Below are 23,052 nucleotides of genomic sequence, written 5' to 3'. Positions count from 1 at the left end.
GTATGAGTGTGTGTTTGAATGTGATTGTGTGCATATGTGTGGGGGTGAGTGTGTGTTTGTGTGTATGAGTATGTGTATTTATTTGTGTGTGTGAATGTGTGTGTGTGTGTGTGTGTATGGGTGTGAGTGTGTGTGTGTTTGTGACTGTGTGTGTGTGTGTGTTGGGGGTTACCCACATGACAGTGCATACATGAAGGTTTGTAGAGTTAGTTCTCTCCAGGCACTGTGGGTGGGAGGGAGCACTGTGGGTGGGAGGGAGATCTGTGGATGTAAAGAGCATTGTGGGTAGAAGGAGCGCTGTATGTGGGAGGGAGACCTGTGTGGAAGGAGCACTGTGGGTGTGAGGAGCACTGTGGGTAGGGGGAGTCCCTTGGTCCAGAGCCTGGTTCTGCTGCCGTGGAGAATGAATGGTCTTGGTGGAATGGACTATGTGGGTAAATCATGAGAAGACATGGGGTACAGACCAAGTACCCACACTCCAGCTCTGTGTGGTGACCTTTTGCAGAGTCTGGGGAGAAAACCATGTGACCTCTCTCTGTCACCCCTCCTGAAGGCTTCAGGAGTCCTGATCCATTGTCAGTTCAGATTTGTTGAAATCTCTTGTCTGATGCTATCTCCTCTCCCCACTGTCCACCTCCTCCTGCCCCTCATTCTGCACTGAAGTAAAGGTCACAAAAATCAAATGCTCAGATAGGAAGACCACCAGGTTTTTGTTTGTTTGTTTGAGGGAGCTGTGTCCCTCTGTGTGTGTGTGTCTTTGTGCCTGTGTGTCTGTCTGTCGATGTGTGCATGTGTGTCTGTCTATGTGTCTGTCTAATGTGTGTGTGTCTGCCTTTGTAAGTCTGTATGTTTGTGTATGTATCTGTTTCATGTGTGGGTGTGTCGGCCTGCTTGTGTGTCTGAGTGTGTTTGTCTTTGTATATCTGTCTGTTAGTGTCTGTCTGTCTCATGTGTGTGTCTGTGTGTCTGTCTCATGTGTAAGTGTGTGTGTGTGTCTCTGTCTCATGTATGTGTGTGTCTGTCTCATGTGTGTGCCTGCACATGTGTGTGTTAGGAAGCCAGAGTTCCATGTCTGTCTCTCCCTCCACCTTTATATGGGTTCCAAGATTGACCCCAGGCCCCCAGGCTTTTGCTGTAGGCACCGTCACCCATGGGGCCATTTTGCCAGCTCCAGTTTGTCCCTTTTTATGGCCAAATAGTATTCAGTTTGTTTAGCCATTCTCCTCTGATGGATATCTGAGTAGCTTCCAGTATAGGGCTATTGTAAACAAGCTTTTATGAACATTCCTGAACAAGGCTTTTGTAGCGCTCTCTCTCTCTCTCTCTCTCTCTCTCTCTCACACACACACACACTCACACACACACACACCACACATGCAACACACATTCCTTTGCATTTCATTTCATTTGGCAGGGCTGGGGGAAAGACCTACATGTGTGGGCTATCTGCCATGTTCAAGTGGGCCACGTCAAGGCAGCCTTAAAAGAGCAGGCATGGGTATTCAGCAGAAATGCAAAGAGAAAGGCAGAGCCAAGGGAGGTGTGGAGGTGAATCCCAGCAGGGGTGTCCAGGGCGCTGATGGCTACTTCATATGGGGCTAAGGACCCTGTCAAATGTGGCTCAGGCAAAAACACCTCAAAGACTCCCTACCTCCCCAACACACACACTGACAGTCGCTTGACACTGTCACCTGTCACTCAGCCTCAGCCTCCTCAGTGCTGCCATCATGGCTATGCACCACTGTGAGGGTCACACTGGGCTCCCCCTCACCTCCCCCTCCTTTCCCTTTTCCTTTCCTTCTTTAGTCCCAGGAGCCCCTAGTCCAACCAGGTGCTCAGCCTTTATCTGGTGGTTCCGTAGCTCCGTTGGGAGCTGACTGTCACCTTCCTACCTTATCCTTTTAGTAGCTCCAACTCCTTAAGTCATAGGACAAGTGTCGGGCACTGCCTGCCTTCTGCCTAACCTGGACCTCACCTTCCTCTACAGAAACACAAAGCCTCCTCCCTTGGGGCTCCTGGCAACACTTCTCAGGGGAGAGTCTGACTACTGAGTCCTAAGCTTGGGGAGGTCACTGCATTAGCTGCCCAGGCCTCTGGCAAACCTCCGGCTCAAAATGTCTGGTTTTGGTGAGCCCTGGACCCTGATCCCTAGACGGGAGGCCACAGTGCTGGTCTGTAACAACAAGATAGCATCATAGAAAGAGGCAAGGGTGCTCTTCAGTCTTTAGGACATGGCATCCTTCTGGGGTTGCCTACAGATGTGGACACTGAGATGCAGAGGACCTGCGGATGCCAGCACAGGTGAGGCCAGCTTCCGGGCATGCCGGCACTGTGTGGACACCGCCATCCGTCTTGCTTTCCTATTACTACAGGGGCAGAATCCCCTGCCCCATGGGAAGCTCAGGGTGAGCGGGGCAGGGACTGGTTCCTGTGATATCTGCCGAAAGTAGTGTGGAGAATATGGCACAGCGGAGTGGGGGGGGCCGCAACGCAAGACTCAGTGACCTGTCAGCAACCGGAGCTTTTCACCGAGCGGGCAGTGGGGATGCGGGGAGGTGTAGGTCAGGCTTGTCCCTGCCTGGGCCTACACTTCCCCGGGCCTCAACCTAGCTCTCCTTTCTGGCCTTATTTTAAAGCCCCTATTAGTTGGGCCTGGTAGTATATGGAAGTGGAGAAAGATTATGAGTTAGGCCAGCCTGGGCTACATGCAAAGATAGTCCCAAGAACCGTAAAATGTTCGAGGCCAGCCGCGTCTACAGAGTGAGTTCCAGGACAGCCAGGGCTATACAGAGAAACCCTGTCTCGAAAAACCAAAACCCAAACCCAAACCAAACCAAAACAAAACAAAAAAAATCAAAAAACAAAAAACCCCAAAACAATACAATCTTTATTAAAGACAACTGGTGGTGTGTGTTGGTATCAGGACCTCCCAAACCTATGACATCACATAGGTGACAGTGCAACCTGCAGACTGGCTGCCAAGGGAACAGGCACCATATTCCCAACATCCACTTGGCTCACTTTCCACCTTTACCTGAATTACCTCATTCTCCATATAAATAAGGAGAACGCCCCTCCCTCACCCTCTCTCCCCCTCTTCTCTTTCTGCTGCCACCTTCTCTCTCTTCTCCCAATAAAACCTCGTCCACGTGGAACTGTCTTGGCCCAGTGTGCTGTTGAGATGCAACCTGCCATTCTAACACATCAGTGTGTGTGATGTCTTTCCAGGCCGGGTGTACACTGATGGCGGCGGCACACACCTTTCTTTGGCCTTTCTGTTCATTCATTCATCCCATCAGTCAGTCACTCGAGAGCCTCGGGCTGGAAGACTCTCCCGTGGGTACGCAGGGCTCTCTTAAACACGCTCAGTAAAACCGAGCCTTGGTCCTGGAACCCTTGCTTCGGGGTAGTTCTGGATCAAGGGACTAAGACCTCCCATTTCCCACCACAGAGGCAGGATCTGTAAGTGCTGTGCCGGGGAGGAAAAAGGCCTTCTCTGCACCCCCACCCCTATCCAGCAGCTCCAGAGACCCCAGCTTGAATGTGGTTCGCCTCTGCCCAGCCACCTCCATTTGTACCTGCGGCACTGGTGTGAACTCTTCACTTGTATCCCAGTTACAATGAAGCCCATTCTTCTTTATCTGTCCTGAGACAGGGTTTCTCTGTATAGCCCTGTCTGTCATGGAACTCACTCTGTAGACCAGGCTGGCCTTGAACTCAGAGATCCACCAGCCTCTGCCTCCCGAGTGCAGGGACTAAAGACCAGGTGAAACCACATTGTCTTACCTCAAAGCTGCTCTAAAGTGCCTTACCTTTCCTGGCCGATACCTGTTCTTACTCCTCTGGTGACAGCCATCTCTGCCTTACTTCTCACAGAATAGATGTCCTCCTGGGACCCACCTTCCCACCCTTCAGAATCCAGGACACACCTGTGCCTCTCTGGTGGGCCATTCCCCTGTGGTGGTTTTTCCTTTAACCAGTCCCCACAGTCCTTGTCCCTCCTGTGACTGGCAGGACGCAGATTTGCTGTGAATCCCAAATTCTCAAAAGGACTTTCTTTTCTGCAGTCTTAGCAGGGAAGGGGGATCTCTTGCTGTCTCTTCCCTCCCAGGCTTTCCCGAGTTTTCTCGGCTACCTACACAGACAGGTTATTGAAAGCCCCAGCGATCTTACGTTTGTGATCTTGCACAGGAACCAGGGCAAACGTCCCTACGCCTGGAGCCAGGGAGCCTCTGTCCCCATGTGTGGATTGAACCCGACCTGCCAAACAATGCAAACCAGGATGCCCAGCATGTGAAAACGCTGAGTCACATTCTGGGAGCAGGAGCCCTGGGGACCCTGCCCTTCAACAGTGCGTTCTGCCGCGTTTGCGTTGCAGGAGTGCCCCGGGGGCTGCACTGGGCTGCGGGAACATGCTTGCAGGTGCAACTGGGCTATGGAATCGCGCTGGGAGCTGCAACTGGGCTATGGGAGCACTCCGGGGACTGCAACTGGATTGCACCTGGGCTGAGGGAGCACGCCCATGGCTGTGAGGGCGCCCCTGTCCAGGCCAGAGCTAACCTCCCCGCAGCACCGGCTGGACTAGGAGACTAGCGATCACGGGATTCGGGGCGCGCTTGGCACCCAGCAAACTTCTGGGGCCAGACTGCAGGCCCCTGGTCCAACAAGAACTGCCCCGGTTCCAGACGACGCCTGCACTCTCTCTCTCCCTACCGGCGCGCGCCCCCTGGTGGACGCCGTCCTGCTCGCTGTTTCCCCACCGCGCCGGGCTCTAAGCTCCCCGCAGGAAAGTGGTGACCCCCTTCCCAGAGCCAGCCCAGAATAGGAGAATAGTGGAAAATGCCGTGGTCTGAAAAGATAACGGTGTGGGCTAGTGTGCATACGTGTGTGAGCACATGAAATGATACATGTGTAAATAAGTAAGTGTTGTGTATGTGTGAGTGGATGTGGTATGGATGTACACATAGTGTAAGTGGAGCACTGGGTGGGTGGCTGGTGTGTGATTAAGTGATCCATCGTGGAGGGCAGGGGCAGGGTGTATGTCTAGTGGTCTCCAAGTGTCCAGGCACGGTTGGGTAACTCCTGAAAGCCTTTTTGTGATACTCTAGGGATTAAACCTAGGGCTTTGGAAGTTAGCCAGACCACTCTCTTCTTAACTTTGTTTTGTGTTCTGAAACAGGGTCTCACCATGAAGTCTTAGCTGGCCTGGAACTTCCTATGTAGACCAAGCCAGCACAGCGGGTAGCCTGCTTCTGCCTCCTGAGTGCTGGGGCTAAAGGTGTTTGCCACCACACCTGGCTCTTTTTAACTTCTATATTTACATTTTTTTAATTATCTGAGAATTTCATTCACGAGTACTGTATTTACATCATTCCCACCATCCCCATCCCCCTCCAGCTCCCCCCAGGGGTGAGACCTTAAGAACTTTCTCCCACTGGTGAACCAACTGGTGTCACTGTGTTGGTCTTGTCTAGGCAGCCATATTGTTGAGATTTCTTGGGTGTAATTTCCCTTGCCGTGTCTACAAGACATTGTCTTGGTGGTCCTCTGGTTCTTACAACCGTTCTGTGAGTTTCTCTCTCTCTCTCTCTCTCTCTCTCTCTGTGTGTGTGTGTGTGTGTGTGTGTGTGTGTGTGTGTGTATGTGTGTGTGTGACTATCCCTGAGCCCTGGGGATAAGTTGCATTACAGATGTACCAGGTCGGGTTGTGCACCCCACAGACACTAATTCTCTGCATTCTGACACAGTCAGCTTGACACCAGCTAGAGTCATCAGAGGAAGGAAGCAGCTTCCAGTTGAGGAAATGCCTCCATGAGATGCAGCTATGGGTGTCTGTAACCTTCTCCATCTGAAAAAGAAAACAAAATCATTCTTTGATGAAAAGCAGGAGCTACAGTCATCTGATGGTCTAACTATATAAAAGTTAATTATTTTATGTGTGGGTGTTATATGTGCATGTCTGTATATCACATATATGCAGTGCCCATGGAGGCCAGAAGAGAACGTTGGATCCCCTGAAACAGGTACTACATACACCACTGCTATGTGGGTGCTGGGACTAGAACCTGGGTCCTCTGGAAGAGCAGCCAGCATTCTTAACTACTGAACCACCTCTCCAGACCCTGGCCTACATATTTAAGATATAATTAGAAATTATACTGGTTTAGGAAAATGACTGTAGTTGGTTCTCATATAGGGCCTATGACCATGAACCCACATAGCCTGGTCTTACAGTCTGTCCTGGCTGGTTATGTGTGTTAGCTTGACACACGCTAGAGTCATCAGCTCAGTTGAGGAAATGCCTCCATGAGGCCCAGCTGTAAGGCATTTTCTCTATTAGTGATCAATGAAGGAAGGCTCAACGTATTATGGGTGGTGCCATCCCTGAGTTGGTGGTCCTGGGTTCCATAGAAAGCAAGCTGAGCAAGATAGGTGCCATCCCTGAGTTGGTGGTCCTGGGTTCCATAGAAAGCAAGCTGAGCAAGATATAGGGAGCAAACCAGTAAGCAACACCCCTCCATGACCTCTGCATCTGCTCCTGCCTTGGTTCCAGCCCTGCTTGAGTTCCTGTCCTGACTTCCTCCAGTGATGAATCATAATCTGGAAGTCTAGCTGAATTCACACTTTCCTCCCCGACTTGCTTTTTAGTTATGGTGTTTTTGTACCCTCTGTAGAAAGCCTAACTAGGACAAAGCCCTTCTGTAGTGCAGGCAGGTCCTGAATATAAAATAATCCTGCTTCAGCATCCTGGAAGCTGGCTACAGCCCAGGTGAGTACCTCTTGGATCTGTGTTACACAGCTCTGACCCAGCCTGGCTTAGATTTCCACTTTAAGATTCAGAGGTGTGCTGGAGCAATAACTCAGGTGTTAAACTCACTGGCTGCTCTTCCAGAGGACCCAGGGTCAATCCCCAGCACCCGTTATGGCAGCTCACATTTGTCTGTAACTCCAGTTCTAAAGGATCAGACACCCTCACACAGACATACATGCATGAAATGAGGGGTACAAAAGATCCAAAGGAAGCCGGGTAGTGGTGGTGCACACTTGTAATCCTAGAACTCGGGAGGCAGAGGCAGATGGATCTATGAGTTCGGGGCCAGCCTGGTCTACAGAGTGAGTTCCATGACAGCCAAGGCTCTCCCACCCCAAAAAAGATCCAAAGGAAACTGAGCTCAGTGGCTCAGACCTTTAATCCCAGAACTAGGGGGATAGAGGCAGGAGGATTGCTCCAAGCTAGACTACACACTGAATTCTAAGTCACCCTGAGCTACAGTTCAAAATCCTATCTAATAAAACATAGCAATAAGCCGGGCGTGGTGGCACATGACTTTAATCCCAGCACTGGGGAGGTAGAGGCAGGTGGATTTCTGAGTTCAAGGCCAGCCTGGTCTACCAAGTGAGTTCCAGGACAGCCAGGGCTATACAGAGAAACCCTGTCTCAAAAAACAAAAACAAACAACAACAAAAAAAAAACATAGCAATAGAATTTGGGGAGATGCCTCCATGGGTCAAAAAATCCACATAGAAGCCAGGCATGGAATGTTTGTAAGTCAGAGACAGTAGAATCCTGGAGGTTTGCTACCTAGCCAGAATTAGTCAGTTAAGGGAGGGATTTTTAGGAGTGCTCTTAAAAACCCTCTGTTATTTAATCTCGGTACTCTCCGGTGCCGAGGCCAGTAGATCTCTGAGTTTGAGGCCACCCTGATCTACATAGCTACTTTTAGGCCAGTCGAGTTACATGGTGAGACCCTGGCTCAGACAACACAAAGAAGTGCCCGGGGCAGGGGTGATGGGTCAGTAGTTGAAGTGCTTGCCCTTAAAGTGTGAGGACCCATGTTCAGACTCCCCAGCACCCACATAAATGCCAGTTGGGCAAGGCAACTTGCTTGTAATTCCAACCTTCAAAAGCAGCGACAGGGAATGCTGGAGCAAGCTGGCGAGCTAAACGAGCCATCACCACGACACTCTGGGTTTGATTAAGAAACCTGCTTCAGTGATTGATGCTGAAAGCCAATGGAAGATGATTTCTTTTCTTCTTCTTTTTTTTTTTTTTTTTGAGACAGGGTTTCTCTGTGTAGCCCTGGCTGTCCTGGAACTCACTCTGTAGACCAGGCTGGCCTCAGAAATCTGCCTGCCTCTGCCTCCCGAGTGCTGGGATTAAAGGCGAGAGCCACCACGCCCGGCCTGGAAGATGATTTCTTAAGTCAGACGTGGCCCTTCACATCCACAAGCACCCACAGAAGTAGGCTCATGCACACATGCGCGCTGCTGCACATACATAAAAGAGAGCTTCCCACCCAGCTCACTCTGCTTTCGTATACAGCCCAGGGCCTCCTGCCCAGGCGTGGCACTGTCCACAGTGAGCTGGGCTCTCCCACAGTCTTATCTATAGACCAATCCCACGGAGGCACCTTTGCAACTGAGGTCCACTCTTCCCAGATGACCCAAGCTTCTTTCAAGTCGACAGGAGCAAGCCAGCTCACCATCCAGCCTCACATGCAAGCTGTGCCTTGTGTGGCACGTGCTGTGGCCTCCACCAAAATCTACCCCAGTACGTAATACTTTCCCAGATATCCACAGTCCTGCTTCAAAGCCACAGGCCTCTCCTGGACCTACCCTAAGTAAGCATTCGAGGGTGAGGGCCGCCTGTGGGTTGTGGGTTCGATTCGAGAGGAAGGTATGCTGATTTGCCATACCCTGGGGCATGCATTACTGTTGCTTGTAGGCTTGTGGTTGGTTCTCATGTCAGAGAGACTCGTGGATACCTCAAGGGGGCACCCAGTCTCCTCTGCTTTCCCTCTCTGGGATACAAATGTCCCAGTGGTCGGTCCCCAATACCCTCAGATTCAGCTTTTTGTGCACACATCTCTTATTTGTTAGCCAAAGATTTGTTGAGTACCCTAAACACCTCCAAATGTAGGGTCAAGGCTAGGAGCTGGGAGGCAGCTGGGAAGGCAAGCTGGCTTTTTCTGGTTACCATGGTGACTCCATCAGCCCCGTGGCCTGGCTGACCTCCTCCTTGTGTTGGTCAGCTGAGAAGACAGTGGTCCTCTGCCTGCTTTTGATCTGCCCAGCAGGCTCTCACTGGCCTGGTCCCTCCTTACCCTAGCTCCTTCCTGTGAAGCCCAGGGAACTATTTGCTGCCTCTGTACCCCCCTCTTACTGCCACATCCAAGTCAATACCAGGACCATGGTCAGGCCCGCGGGAGGATGGGTGATTCCTGGTAATGATGCCCTCAACACTTGGAGGACCTAGTTTCAAACCACTTTGCTCAGAGAGCGCAATTTGTACATACAGATTTAAAATTTTTAATTATACTTATTTATTTGTGTGTGTGTGTGTACCACATGTGTAGAGACCAGAGGACAATTTACAGGAGTTGGTTCTCTCCTTCCACCAACTCTGGGGATTCTGGGGAACACATCCAGGTCCTCGGGCTTGAGAGCAAGCGCCTTTACCCACAGAGCCATCTTGCTAGGCCATGAGCACAAGTTCAAAATGCACCTGGCAAGCCTTGTGATCCCAGCGACCTCCAATCTGAGGCAGGAGGATCTGTAGAGTGAGGCCAGCCTGAGCTACATATCTTTTGTCCCCCAAAAGAAAACACAAAACAATAGCCAGGCGTGGTGGCGCATGCCTTTAATCCCAGCACTCGGGAGGCAGAGGCAGGCGGATTTCTGAGTTCGAGGCCAGCCTGGTCTACAAAGTGAGTGCCAGGACAGCCAGGGCTACACAGAGAAACCCTGTCTCGAAAAACCAAAAAAAAACCAAAAAAAAAAAAAACACAAAACAGAAGAAAATGCACCCCCTCCAAAAAATAATCCCCCCCCCAAAAAATGCAGGGACTTGTGTTTTGGGAAATGAGAACCTAAGAAAGAGTCTCCCCGCTGGTGTTAGGCATAAAACTCAGTTCTCAAGCTGCGTTAGTCTAATGGGCTTCCTGTGGGGCTGTGCTGAGTGACCAGCAAATCCCAGAAAAAAAGGTCCAAATATCTTCTTGGACCTAATTCATGCTATAGGTAACATTTTAAGTCACAGGTCATCACTAACTAATGAGGAAATGGTACAGGAACGACTAGGTCTCCGCCAGGGAGAAAATCCAGATGGTTCAATGAATAAGCATTTAAAAAGAAAATACTAGAAGCTGGGAAGGTGGGCCCACCATAATCCCAGCAGGTAGGAGGCAGAGGCAGGAGGATAAATTCAAGGCCATCCTCAGCTACACCGGGAGCTGGCGTTTCAACCTGGGCTACATAAGGTTCTCACAAATTCGGATAAATAAAAGTTAAAGCCTGCAGAGACAGCTCAGAGGCCACAAAGACCAGAGTTCAGATCCCAGCGCCCACATAACAAGCTGGGCATCTTCACACACACACCTATAATTCCTGCTCCAGGGAGGAACAGAGACAGGTCACTGGGACCTGGGGCTTCAGGCCTAGTTGAGAAAATGCAAACCCTAGACTTCGGATAAGACGCTGCCCCAGAGGGATAGGCAAGGCTGGAGGTGGTGGCACACGCAGCCTTTAGTGCCAGCACCCAGGAAGCAGAGGTGTGGGTCTCTGCGGATTTGATACAGCCTGGTCTATGTAGTGAGTATTACGGCAGCCAGGGCTACACAGCAACACAGCAAGGGCCTGTCACAAACAGACAGACATCAAAGGGATAGGCAGAGAGTGGTAGAGGGGACACTGGACACCCTCCTGGCCTCTCTGGCAGCACTCTGCCCATGCATCACCAGGTACGCTCATACAAATAAATAAATACGTGAATAAGTCTTAAAAAAGTGAAAACTAGCAGAGAGAAATACCAGCAACAAAGAAAAACTAATCATAAAAGGGGGGAAAAAAGCCCTCATATAAGAGGTGACTAATGTCTTTAAACCTAAAGAATTCTGAAAACCAGCATGAAAATATCATTTGTATTATTAAAAAAGGGACAGAGGACCTTTATTTATTTGTTTATTTATTTTTGCCAGCCTGATCAACATAATGAGTTCCAGGATAGCCAGAGCTTCATAGGGAGACTTATTATTTAAATGCATTTCCACTTTTTAAAAAAAGATTTATTTATTTATTATAATATGTAAGTACACTGTAGCTGTCTTCAGACACACCAGAAGAGGGCATCAGATCTCATTATAGATGGTTGTGAGCCATCATGTGGTTGCTGGGATTTGAACTCATGATCTTCAGAAGAGCAGTCGGCGCTCTTAACCCCTGAGCCATCTCTCCAGCCCACATTCCCACTTTTGCTACAGGGCCGGGAAACATTAATTTAGAAAAATTACACAATTGAATTCCCAGGAAAGACACAAAACCCATAGTAGTTAAACTAAAGAACACACTGTTGGTGGAGGGACATCCTTCTTTCTCTCGGGACCACTCTCCTTCCTGAAAGAGACTTAGGGTGCCCTTAGGGTACTGGAGCTGTGCATGTAATCTTTGCATAGCTTGGTTTGGGGTGAATGTAAGAGAGACTTACAACCAGGCATTGGGGGGAGAGTAATTTAAACTCCATCCCCCACCCTGTTCTGTTCACTTTTGAATAGTTAGGATTGTCATGAACATAACCGGTTTTTCAGAACAGACTGTCTCAAAAGCCAGGAACTTGCTAGCATCAAATTCCCGCGCTATCTAGCTGGTGAGGCAGAGGCTCAAGCCTCAGCTGCCCCCTCTCTCCACCAGCTGTGTTGACTTAGTATAACCGAAGGAACTGGCTTCCTCTGCCGCAGAACGGAGACAGCTGGGCCCAACTTGTAGTTTACCCTGAGGATTATAAGAGATCATGCAAGGATGGCCTTTGTAACATGAATGTGCAAACAGAAGGCTCTCAGGCTCTTGGTGCTTGGTAGTTGGCTGTCAAGTTACACTTAGACATTGAAGGTGTTTGACAAACATGCAGAAAGGCTCACACATCCTTGTTTTGTTAAGTTAGGTCCAAAGTGAGTATTTATTTAATTTGCGGTAGGGTCTCTTATATCCCAGGCTCTGTTGGCAAGGATGAGCTTGGCCTTGATGTATGTTTGTGTGTGTGTATTTGTATGCCTTTGTGGGTGTTTGTGGGTGTGTATGTGTGCATGCGCATGTGATACAAATGCTGACTCTCCGACATGACAATAGCTCCAGAGACTGGCTGAAGGAGAGGTGATAGTTTGTCAGACCGAAAAAGCTTTGAATGTTGCAAACTTATTCCTGGTTATGGTATCTATGCTAGCTATACAGGTAACAAGGCTCAATTTTTTAAAAAGGTTTATTTATTATTATATGTACATGAGTACACTGTAACTATCTTCAGACACACCAGAAGAGGGCATCAGATCCCATCACAGATGGTTGTGAGCCACCATGGGGTTGCTGGGAATTGAACTCAGGACCTCTGGAAGAGCAGGACCTCTGGAAGAGCTCTTAACTGCTGGGCCATCTCTCCAGCCTAAAATGTTTATGTTCAGCCCTCCGACTGTGAGAGGGGTAAGTTGGGGAGACACGGATGTCTCTGCAATGAATCATTTTCACTACCTCGTGCTCAGGACTCATTATGATGTGCCACCCGTTCACGTGGTATAGATAGGGATTTATAGCACCTATTACAGTTTAGTTATGCAGTCCAAACTGACTTACAGATGTCTTTCACCTGCTCTGGCAGAGAGCAGAGAATTATCCTTAGCTGATTTGGCCATACTTCAGATTCCATACTCACCCTCAAGGATGCTGAGACGGATGCTGACTGGCTGAGACGTGTATCTGTTCCAGCATCCTGCCGGGTCCTGGTGTTTCCTCCAAATCTGCATCCAGGACAGCTTCAAAGCCGCTAGCCCCAGATGGTGCAGCCTCACAAACTGCTTCAGTTAGCACTTTAGCTAAACCCTGCACTTTCTTGGCGGTAGATGATCCCACAGAGCCTGCACATCAGTGGAACAGCCAGCTCTCCCAGGACTTGGCCAGCATCCCAATTTTCTTAGAGTCCCAAAGATGATGTTGCACCCGGACAGCAGGAAGCAATCTATAGAACACAATACTTTCATTCTGGAGATGCGGGGTGGGTGGCTATTGGTCGCTTGATGGGTTTTGGATGGTTGTCATTTAGGGGGGTTGGTTGCAAGTTGTTAATGGTTGCAGTCAGGGAAGAAACAAAGGAGATTGGATTCAGAGATCTCTTTCTCTCTCCCCTCTGTCCCACTTTTTCTACTGTCTAGGAGAGTTAGGGGGTGAAAATGTGAGAATGAGAAAAGAAGGGTGGATTGCATCTCCTTTTAGATTAAAAACACATCAAGTCTCAAATATCTTAGATTGGTATGGATTTTTGTATGATGGTAGAAATTTTAGGTTGTATTACCTACAACATAATATATACATGATTCAACTCTTGTAGAGGGTATATATACATATAACTTGAATACAACTCTTTTTTGGGGGGGGGGTCGAGACAGGGTTTCTCTGTATAGCCCTGGCTGTCCTGGAACTCACTTTGTAGACCAGGCGGTCCTCGAACTCAGAAATCTGTCTGCCTAAGCCTCCCAAGTGCTAGGATTAAAGGCGTGCGCCACCATGCCCGGCTGAATGCAACTCATTTAAAATATAATATAAAGTCCTAGTCTTACGATAGCTACTATTGTGAACTATTAAGAATATTTAAGAAATGCAAGCTAGCGGTCAATCACCTATAAATAATCAAATCTTTTAGCGTGTTCAGAACCATACTTGTAGTCATGTTAGGAACTAGTGTAATTACAGGAATAAGCCTTATTAAAACCCCTGTTGAATTTTTGAAACAAGTAACTAAAACCAAGCAAGGTTTGTGTATTTAGAAAGAGAGAGTCCTCAAATGCTTCAGAGCTCTGTAGAATATGCTGTTTAAGATGTTTTGTTTTGTTTTGTTTTTTTTAGATTTATTTATTTGTTTATTTATTTAATGTAAGTACACTGTAGCTGTCTTCAGATGCACCAGAAGAGGGCATCAGATCTCATTACGGGTGGTTGTGAGCCACCATGTGGTTGCTGGGATTTGAACTCTGGACCTTCGGAACAGCAGTCGGGTGCTCTTACCCACTGAGCCATCTCACCAGCCCCCTGTTTAAGATGTTTTAATAAAAAAGTCTTTTCATAGCCAGGCAGTGGTAGCACACACATTTAATTCCAGCACTTGGGAAGCAGAGGCAGGCAGATTTCTGAGTTTGAGTCCAGCCTGGTCTACAGAGTGAGTTCCAGGACAGCCAGGATTGCACAGAGAAACCCTGTCTCAAAAAACCAAAACCAAACAAAGAAAGGTGTGTGTGTGTGGGGGGCTCTTCATGGTAGAGAGACACATCAGCTGTTGTAGCACCCAACCTCCTCCTTAGAGGATGGGCACAGAAGAACACAGCCAGGGGCCTGCTTCAGACATGCAAAACTGCCAGCACTGGGCTACAAACTGTCCTTTACCCCACCTGGTGACCTCACACTGCAAACTGTGGACAAGCGGGACACTGGGGAGTTGAATGCCTCACTTTGCCTAGCCGAGGTAGGACTGTCCCCCCCTAGTTCCGGAGTCACAGGAAAGTCTGTCAAGTCTTCTGGCCTGGTGGCAGAAGATAGATGCCCCACCAACCACAGAGGAACCATGGTGACCATCCAGATAGCCAGTAAGTCGCTGTCATTTTCATAGACTCAGAAGCTGCTCTGTGTGCACTTCCTGCTTCTTCAGTGAAATGTTGAAGACTGGACAGTTACAGCTTTATCAGTTTTTCAGTAACAACCAAGGCTTGAGCTGCCATCTTGGTTATCTGCATATGTAAAATGCAGGCCACACAGGTCTGGCTCACTGGAGTCTGTCTTACAGTTTTCCTTGTTACCAGATTGAGAAAAGTGAAACTCACAAAAGAGGTGTAAGGTTAGCAAAGATTGAAAGCTTAAGTTGTGAAGGATCTAAGAAGGTGTTTTTAGGGTCTAAGAAGATGGTTTTGTAAATGTTTATTTATTCATTTATTTACTTTTATTTGATTTTTTTTTTACATTTTTCTTCTTTCTTTTAAATATTTATTTATTTAATGTGTATAAATACACTATTACTGTCCTCAGACACACCAGAAGAGGGCATCAGATCCCATCACAGATGGTCATGAGCCACCATGTGGTTGCTAGGACTTGAACTCAGGACCTTCAGAAGAGCAGTCAGTGCTCTCAACCTCGGAGCCATCTCTCCAGTCCTCTCTTTATTTACATTTCATCCCCTTTCCAAGATTCCCCTATCCCATCATCCCCCATCCCACTTCTTACCAACTCACCCACTCCTTCTATCCTGGCATTCCCCTACACTGGGGCATCGAGCCTTCTTAGGACCAAGGGCCTCTCCTCTCACTGATGTCCAACAAGGCCATCCTCTGCTACATATGCAGCTGGAGCCATGGGTGTGTGTGTACTCTCTGGTTGGTGGTTTAGACCCTGGGAGCTCTGGGGGTACTGGTTGGTTCATATTGTTGTTCCTCCCATGGGGTAAGAAGATGTTTTAAGGTCAGTAAATACAAGTTATGAAGGTTGGAGGGTCTAAGAAGGTGTTAAAAGGCCAGTAGGTGCAAACAGAGGACGGAAAAGCTTAAATGGTGATAAGAAAAGGATTTAAGGGGGCTGAAGAGATGGCTCAGCGGGTAAGAGCACTAGCCGCTCTTCCAGAGGTCCTGAGTTCAATTCCCAGCAACCACATGGTGGCTCACAGCCATCTATAATGAGGTCTGGTGCTCTCTTCTGGCCGTGCAGGCAGAACATTGAATACATAATAAATAAAACTTTTTTAAAAAAAGAAAACGAGGGGGCTGGTGAGATGGCTCAGTGGGTAAGAGCACCCGACTGCTCTTCCGAAGGTCCGAAGTTCAAATCCCAGCAACCACATGGTGGCTCACAACCATCCGTAATGAGATCTGACTCCCTCTTCTGGAGTGTCTGAAGACAGCTACAGTGTACTTATATATAATAAAAATAAATAAATCTTTAAAAAAAAAAAGAAAGAAAACGATTTAAGGTATATGTGCTTCAGATTTCTTTCCCTTATCCACTTGACACAAACCCTCTACAGAACTTTGAACTCACTGAGACAGGACAAATGGACTAGACATTGTGCTATAGAGCCATTTCTTGATCTAAAAGGGGAAGAGGCTGGGATGATTAAACCCACACATATTGCATCAAATGCCTATGCAGTTGTGTCCTGCATTTTCAGTTGTTAATTGCTGTGCTGGCAGGATATTTAATTACTGTCATTTCTATGGCCTATTACCTGCCTTTTTTTTTTAAGATTGATTTATTTATTATATGTAAGTACACTGTAACTGTCACCAGAAGAGGGAGTCAGATCTTGTTAGGGATTGTTGTGAGCCACCATGTAGTTACTGGGATTTGAACTCAGGATCTTCAGGAGAGCAGTTGGTGCTCTTAACCATTGAGCCAGCTCCCCAGCCCGATATTACCTGCTTTCTATATGTAAATGTTTGTCCTTCCTTACCTGCCAAAAAGGTGTTTCTCTGAGATTAGCCTGTTAAAAAGAAAGCTGCCTGATGAAGGTCACAAAGCTGCCAAAGCCAAAAGACAACACAGAGATATGGACCGGGCGTTGTCCTGCTGCTGATTGGCTCAGACTAGGCGTTGTCCGTTGCTGATTGGCTCAGATTGGATGAGTGAGGCGTGTGGCCTTTGAGGAATAGAGTTAGCAGTTGGAGTTGGGGCAGGAGGAGAGAGAGAGAGACAGAAGCAGAACTGGAGCAGGGCAGGGAGGTTGAGCAGAGAGAATGCCAGGGACTCGTAGCAGGGAAGTCGGGTTGAGTCTGGAGGGTTAGCTGAGGGACTGCCCCAGCAAACAGGCAAACAGCCTAATACTATACAGATGTCTCTGTGTCTCTGTTATTAAACCCACGTGGGATCCCACAAGTTCTGAAGTATCCATTGTAAGCCACTCTGTGTGGAATCCAGTCTCCAGACTTGAACCGTTAAGATATGATCTGCAAAAACAAAATTGTCTCCTCAGTCAGAGCTTTTATCCCAAACCAGGGTTTAGCCAGCTGGAAAGATGGCTCAGCAGTTAAGAGCTCTTTCTGCTCTTCCAGGAAGCCTGGGTTAGGGTTAGGGTCCCCAGAACCCACATGACAGACAGCTCACTACTGTAATGTCAGCTCCAGAGGGATCAGATAACCTTCTGGCCTTCCAGGGCACCTGGCATGCAAGTGATGGCACAGACATACATACCCACGGGCGAAACATCTATACACCTTGTTAAAATCCATAAATAAATCATGAGCTGGTGAAATAGCTCAGCAGGTTAAGGCATTTGCCACAAAGCCTGGCACCCGAATTCAATCCCTCTGGATCTCCCACCCACACATGGGAGGGAGAGAACTGTAAACCCTGTATACCACTCCGTGCCAGCCTCCACCTCCTGCCTTCCGCCACCGCCCTGCTTTTTCTCGGGTGAGCTGGGTTTGGCGGAGCACACCTTTCTTTAATCCAGCCCACGGTAGGCAGAAGTCAGCTGGGTCTACAAAACCTATTCCAGAGCATCCAAAACGATCTAAAAAATATATATTGTTGGTTTGCTTGATTTTTGGTTTGGAGACCGAGTCTGACTCTGTAGCCTAGGCTAGCCTGGAATTTACTATGTGATCCAAACTGGCTTCGAACTCGTGAATGGCCTCCTGCCTCAGTCTCCCAGCAAGGGGCTGCCTTTCAAAGGAGCGAGCAAACCAGCCTCTGGCTACGAGGAAGGACCCATGCATGCCTCAGGTGAGCGTCTCTTCCAGCCACATTCAAGATGGCGTCGACCCGCAGCCCGCTCGCGAGCTCTGGCAGGAACACACTTCCGCCTGCCACTCCCAACATGGCGCCCCCGAAGCGTCCGGGGGCGGGGCCGAGGGAGGAAGTGGGCGTGACAGAGACGGAAGCCGAGCAGGGTTTGGAGCTGAGACAGCGGGGAGTGGGGACAGCGCCGTCAGCTGCGATGATTCCCCCGCAGGAGGCTTCCGCCCGGCGGCGGGAGATCGAGGACAAACTGAAGCAGGTGACGCTGGGGAGAAAGTGAAGGAAAGGCGCTCAGGGGCATCGAACTGGGGTGGAAGGGAAGATGGGGTTAGGCGTAGGCCGTGGGGCTGGGTGCTGGTGGTCGCCTTTCACCATCGGCTTGTGGTGATGTCCTCCTCTCTGCCCCTCGTAGGAGGAGGAGACGCTGTCGTTTATCCGAGACAGCCTGGAGAAGAGCGACCAGCTCACTAGGAACATGGTGAGTAGCCCCTTAGGTGGGAGGCTGCCGCCAGGCTCCTGAGCCCCAGAGGAGGGGCGTATGATGGACGTGTCCTGCGCCTGAGTCCAGGGACTCCAGCGTGGGTAGTAAGCAGTGGGCATCTCTTGCGGCGATGGGTTTCTCTACACCCAAGTTTCCACCCCATCACCGAGGAAACCGCTGCCCTATACCTGTTACTGTCTGTCCTTCTGCAAACATTTCATGATATCCTGTACATGGCCTGGTAGCGAAGTCACAAGGGGCTTTGGAAACAGAACCATCTCAGAGAGTTAATGCGTCTTAGATCTACCCCTTGTCCTACAACTTACTTATGTGGTTCCTGGTGGTAGGCCTTGAGTTATGTTAATTTATCTGGTAAAGCAGACAATGTCAGCCTCCCAGTGTGTCCGTGGAGGAGTCTCTGCATGCTTCCCACTGTCTGGTATACGGTAGATGCTTTAAAAGTGATTGCATTTGTGTTTACACAGTAATAAAATACTTGTTGAGTGAGATTTGCCCTTAGGGAAAGAGGTTGGCTGTGTGTTTGGTTTTTGAGGTAACAGTAATATATTTGCAACTATTTTGGGTGAGGTTACTTTCTGTTCAGTCTAGGAAAACTTCAGAGAGAATGGAAATTGAGATTTGACTTTCAAGGGTAGAAAGGAAGCTATCCTGAGGTGATTTAAAAAAAAAAATTTTATTATGTATAGTGTTCTGGTTGTATGTATGGCCATATGCCAGAAGAGGGCACTAGATCTCATTATAGATGGTTGTGGTTGAGCCGCTATGTGGTGCTGGGAATTGAACTCAGGACTTCGGAAGAGCAGCCAGTGTTCTTAACCGCTGAGCCTGCTCTCCTACCTGATTGTCTCTTTTTGTAAATAAGCAAATTTATTTTATGTGCATGAGTGTTTGCATGCGTGTATGTGTACACACGAATGAGCAGTGCCTGCAGAGATCAGACGAGGCTGCCATATCCTGTGGAATTGGAGTTACAGGCAGTCAGTTGTAAGCTGGCTGATGTGCGTGCTGGGAACTCAGTACCAGTCCTCTGCAAGAGCAGAGTCATCTCTCCAGCTCCCTGGGGATGGCGATCTGAAGGAAGAATTCGCTTAATGTTCCTCTTGCCGTCAGATGAACTTTCAACCAGTTTATGTTGAGCCGTGTACCAGACTAGGAGTGCAGTCATAGCAAACCAGTCGACTGTGTTCCTTCCTATGTGTAGCAGTGTATCGTCTAGAAAACCAAGAAAAAACAAGAAATGTCTGTGAGTATTTCCAGGACAGCCCTGGGAGCCATGAGCCAGAGGAGTTCCCCCCACAGGTGTCCATCCTGTCGTCCTTTGAGAGCCGACTCATGAAGCTGGAGAACTCTATCATCCCTGTGCACAAGCAGACAGAGAACCTACAGAGGTTGCAGGAGAACGTGGAGAAGACGTTATCCTGCCTGGACCATGTTATCAGCTACTACCATGTAGCCAGCGACACAGAGAAGATCATCCGAGAGGGGTGAGTTCCATGCAGAGCTCAGCTCACATAACTAATGTCTCCTGGACCCATGGAGCCAAGTAAAACCCATGTGAGCGTGGAGCCCCTTATGTGCATTCTCTTCTTCTCCCGCAGCAGACCGTGGCCGTAGTCTGTCTATGTCATCCCTGCCCTCCAAGGCTGAGCCAGCTTTTCTCTTTCCCAGCCCCACAGGTAGGCTGGAAGAGTACCTGGGAAGTATGGCCAAAATCCAGAAGGCTGTGGAGTATTTTCAGGACAATAGCCCAGACAGCCCAGAACTCAACAAAGTGGTAAGAAACGTATAGGTTAGCATGAGACGACGGACAGATGGACATCAGTCCCTGTCCCGCTCTCACCAGGGACATGTGACAGTTTAAGGAAGTCTGTAGAAGCCAGGTGTGGTGGCCCAGGCCTAGAACTTGTGAGTTTGAGGCCAGCTTGGGATGTGTGGTATTCCAGACTAGCCTGGGTTATGTAGTGACACCATGTCTCAAATGTTAAGTAAACAGATATAAGAGGAAGATGCATAGCAGTCACAATGTACGTGGTAGGTCCTGTGCCTGGGGACCAAGCGATATGATTTTCCATCATACTATTTCAAGTGTAAGTTTAGCATTTGACTTTTATATATGGATTGGAGGTTTCTTCACTATGGTAAAAAATATGTCTTGTACCTAGCTAGGCATGGGGCCTCACGCCTGTAATTCTAGGACTTAGGAGGGTGAGGCAGGAGGATTGCAGCAAGTCCAGATTGGCCTACATAGTGAGTTCCAGGATGGCCAGAGCTACATAGCAAAACCTGTCTCAAAGCTGTAAAGCAAAACAAACACATAAATTGTATAAAATCAGCCATCTCAGCCAGGCGTGATGGCAGGCAAGACCTGCACTCGTGATACTTGAGAGGCAGAGGCAGGAGGATGGCTGCAAATGTGAGGCCACGCTGAGCCACATATCGTATTTCAGGCCAGAAAGGGCTTGAAAACCAAAACCAAAACAGCAGTTGTCTCCACTGTAACCCTTTGTGTGAGTTGGAGTTGGGTGTCATAGACGCACTCACAGTTTTCCCAGCAGTCCCTGTCATCTCCAGAACCTCTCATCTTCCTGAACTCAAGCTCTGCACCCATCTGACACCGCATGCCAACCCTGCCTTCCTTCCAGCATCTAAACATCCTTCTACATTGGTTCTCTTTTTATACAGGCTGTGTGTGTGTGTGTGTGCATGCATGTGTATATAGTGTATATACATATAAACATGCGTATGTGAAGGCCAGAAGTTAGCCTGATGAATTGTTCCTCAGTAATGTCACCTTGCTCTTTGAGACAGGGTCTCTTGTAGGGACCTGTGGCTCACTGGTTAGGCTAGGCCAGCTAGCTACTGAGTCCCAAGGATCTACCTGCCTTCACGGCCCCTGAGCAAGGATTAAAAACACTCACCACCCATAAACCATCCTTTGATTTCCACATATGCCATAGCACATGTGTGCACACAGTTTTCTGGTTTTGACTTTGGAGACTGGTCCCATGTAGAAATCTATCTGGCTCTATCTCTCTCTAGTGCTGGCATTAAAGGTGTATGCCGCCATACACCTCATGCCTGGCTTTTGATGTGGGTTCTGGGAAGAGAACATAGCTTTTCATGCTTGTGTGGCAAAAAGATTACCAACTAGGCCTTGGCTTCTTTGTTTTAGCATATTTCTTTTGTATTTTGGAGTTTTGCTTGTTCTTTTCAAGACAGGGTTTCTTCCATCTTGTGGGAGGCAGAGGCACGTGGACCTCTTGAGTCTGAGGCTACTTTAGACAGCCAGGGGTACACAGAGAAACCTTGTCTTAGAACCCTCCCCACCTCCCCAAAACACAGGGTTTCTCTGTGTAGTTCCGTCAGTGCTGGAACTTGGTCTGTAGACCAGGCTAGCCTCGAACTCTCAGAGTCACCTGCGAGCATTCTGAGCGCTGAGATTGAAGGCTTGCACCACCACCTTGGGCAGCATAGTGTTTTTATTGATTCACATCATACTATATCAGTACAGGACTAAATACCTTCTTATTACCAAATAATACAGATATGCAACATTAAGAAATGATTTATTCAGACTGGAGAGATGACTCAGTGGTTAAGAGCACTGACTCTCTTCGAGAGGACCCTGGGCCAAATCCTAGCACCATATGGCAGCTCACAACTGTCTGTCACTTCAAGATCTGACACCCACACACAGACATACATTCAGGCGAAACACTAATGCACATAAAATAAAAATAAATAAAATTTTAAAAAATTAAATAAAAGAAAAAGTTATTCATTCATCCCATTTGTGTTGTGGGCACACGTGTGCTCTAAGGACAACACAGGGCTTGCCCTCTCCTTCCCTGTGGCAGTCACTCTCTGAGATCAAACTCAGTACCTCAGGCATGGCAGCAGACACCACACCCACAGAACCATTGACCTGCTGTTTCCTACGTGTCCAGCCATTTACCACATGTTGATCACTGGGGTTGTTTCTGCTTCTTGCCCATCGTGAGCACTGCTGTATGAATCTTTGTCTGTGTTCTCCAGGCATGATTTGTAAATATTTTCTCAGTCATTTTTTTTTTCACTTTCTTGTTGATAACACTTGACACTAACTTGCAATAGTCCAACTTAGCCAGGGTTTCTGTTGCTGTGATGAAACACGGTGACCAAAGCAAGTTGGGGGGGAAAGGGGTTTGTTTTGTGTACACTTCCACATCACTATCCATCTTTTATTATTTATTTATTTATTTATTTATTTATTTATTATATGTAAGTACACTGTAGCTGTCTTCAGACACTCCAGAAGAGGGCATCAGATCTCATTACGGATGGTTGTGAGCCACCATGTGGTTGCTGGGATTTGAACTCAGGACCTTTGGAAGAGCAGTCGCTGCTCTTAACCACTGAGCCATCTCACCAGCCCCCGTTTTTGTTTTTGTTTTTGTTTTTGTTTAATTTATTTAACTATCCATCTTTGAAGGAGGTCAAGACAGGAACTCAAACAGGGCAGGAACCTGGAGGCAGGAACTAATGCAGAGGCCCTGGAGGGATGCTGCTTACTGGCTTGCTCCCATGGCTTGCTCAGCCTGCTTTCTCATAGAACCCAGGACCTCCAGCCCAGGGGATGGCTCTACCCACAGTGGACTGGGACCTCTGCCATCAATGAATCACTAGTTAAGAAATGCCCTACAGGGGCTGGTGAGATGGCTCAGTGGTTAAGAGCACCGACTGCTCTTCCAAAGGTCCAGAGTTCAAATCCCAGCAACCACATGGTGGCTCACAACCATCCGTAATGAGATCTG

The 23,052-nt window shown here is 48.4% G+C and overlaps 1 protein-coding gene across 6 annotated transcripts in view; it reads left to right on the top strand.

Moving 5' to 3' along the window:
* Positions 1–17,894: 17,894 nt before the first annotated feature.
* Exoc7 (exocyst complex component 7) overlaps positions 17,895–23,052 on the top strand; it is a 19,125-nt gene continuing 13,967 nt past the window's right edge. For all 6 annotated transcript variants that reach the window (XM_021175787.2, XM_029483755.1, XM_021175785.2 and 3 more), the window contains exons 1-4: positions 17,895–18,016; positions 18,170–18,235; positions 19,559–19,743; positions 19,928–20,033. In XM_021175787.2, coding sequence (XP_021031446.1) covers positions 17,957–18,016; positions 18,170–18,235; positions 19,559–19,743; positions 19,928–20,033 — 417 coding nt within the window. In that variant the 5' untranslated portion in view covers positions 17,895–17,956. The remainder of the gene's footprint in view (positions 18,017–18,169; positions 18,236–19,558; positions 19,744–19,927; positions 20,034–23,052) is intronic.

This window comes from Mus caroli, chromosome 11 (genome assembly GCF_900094665.2).
Source record: "Mus caroli chromosome 11, CAROLI_EIJ_v1.1, whole genome shotgun sequence".
Taxonomy (NCBI): domain Eukaryota; kingdom Metazoa; phylum Chordata; class Mammalia; order Rodentia; family Muridae; genus Mus; species Mus caroli.
Note: the sequence above shows the minus strand (reverse complement) of the source record. Positions and strands in the feature narration are given on the sequence as shown.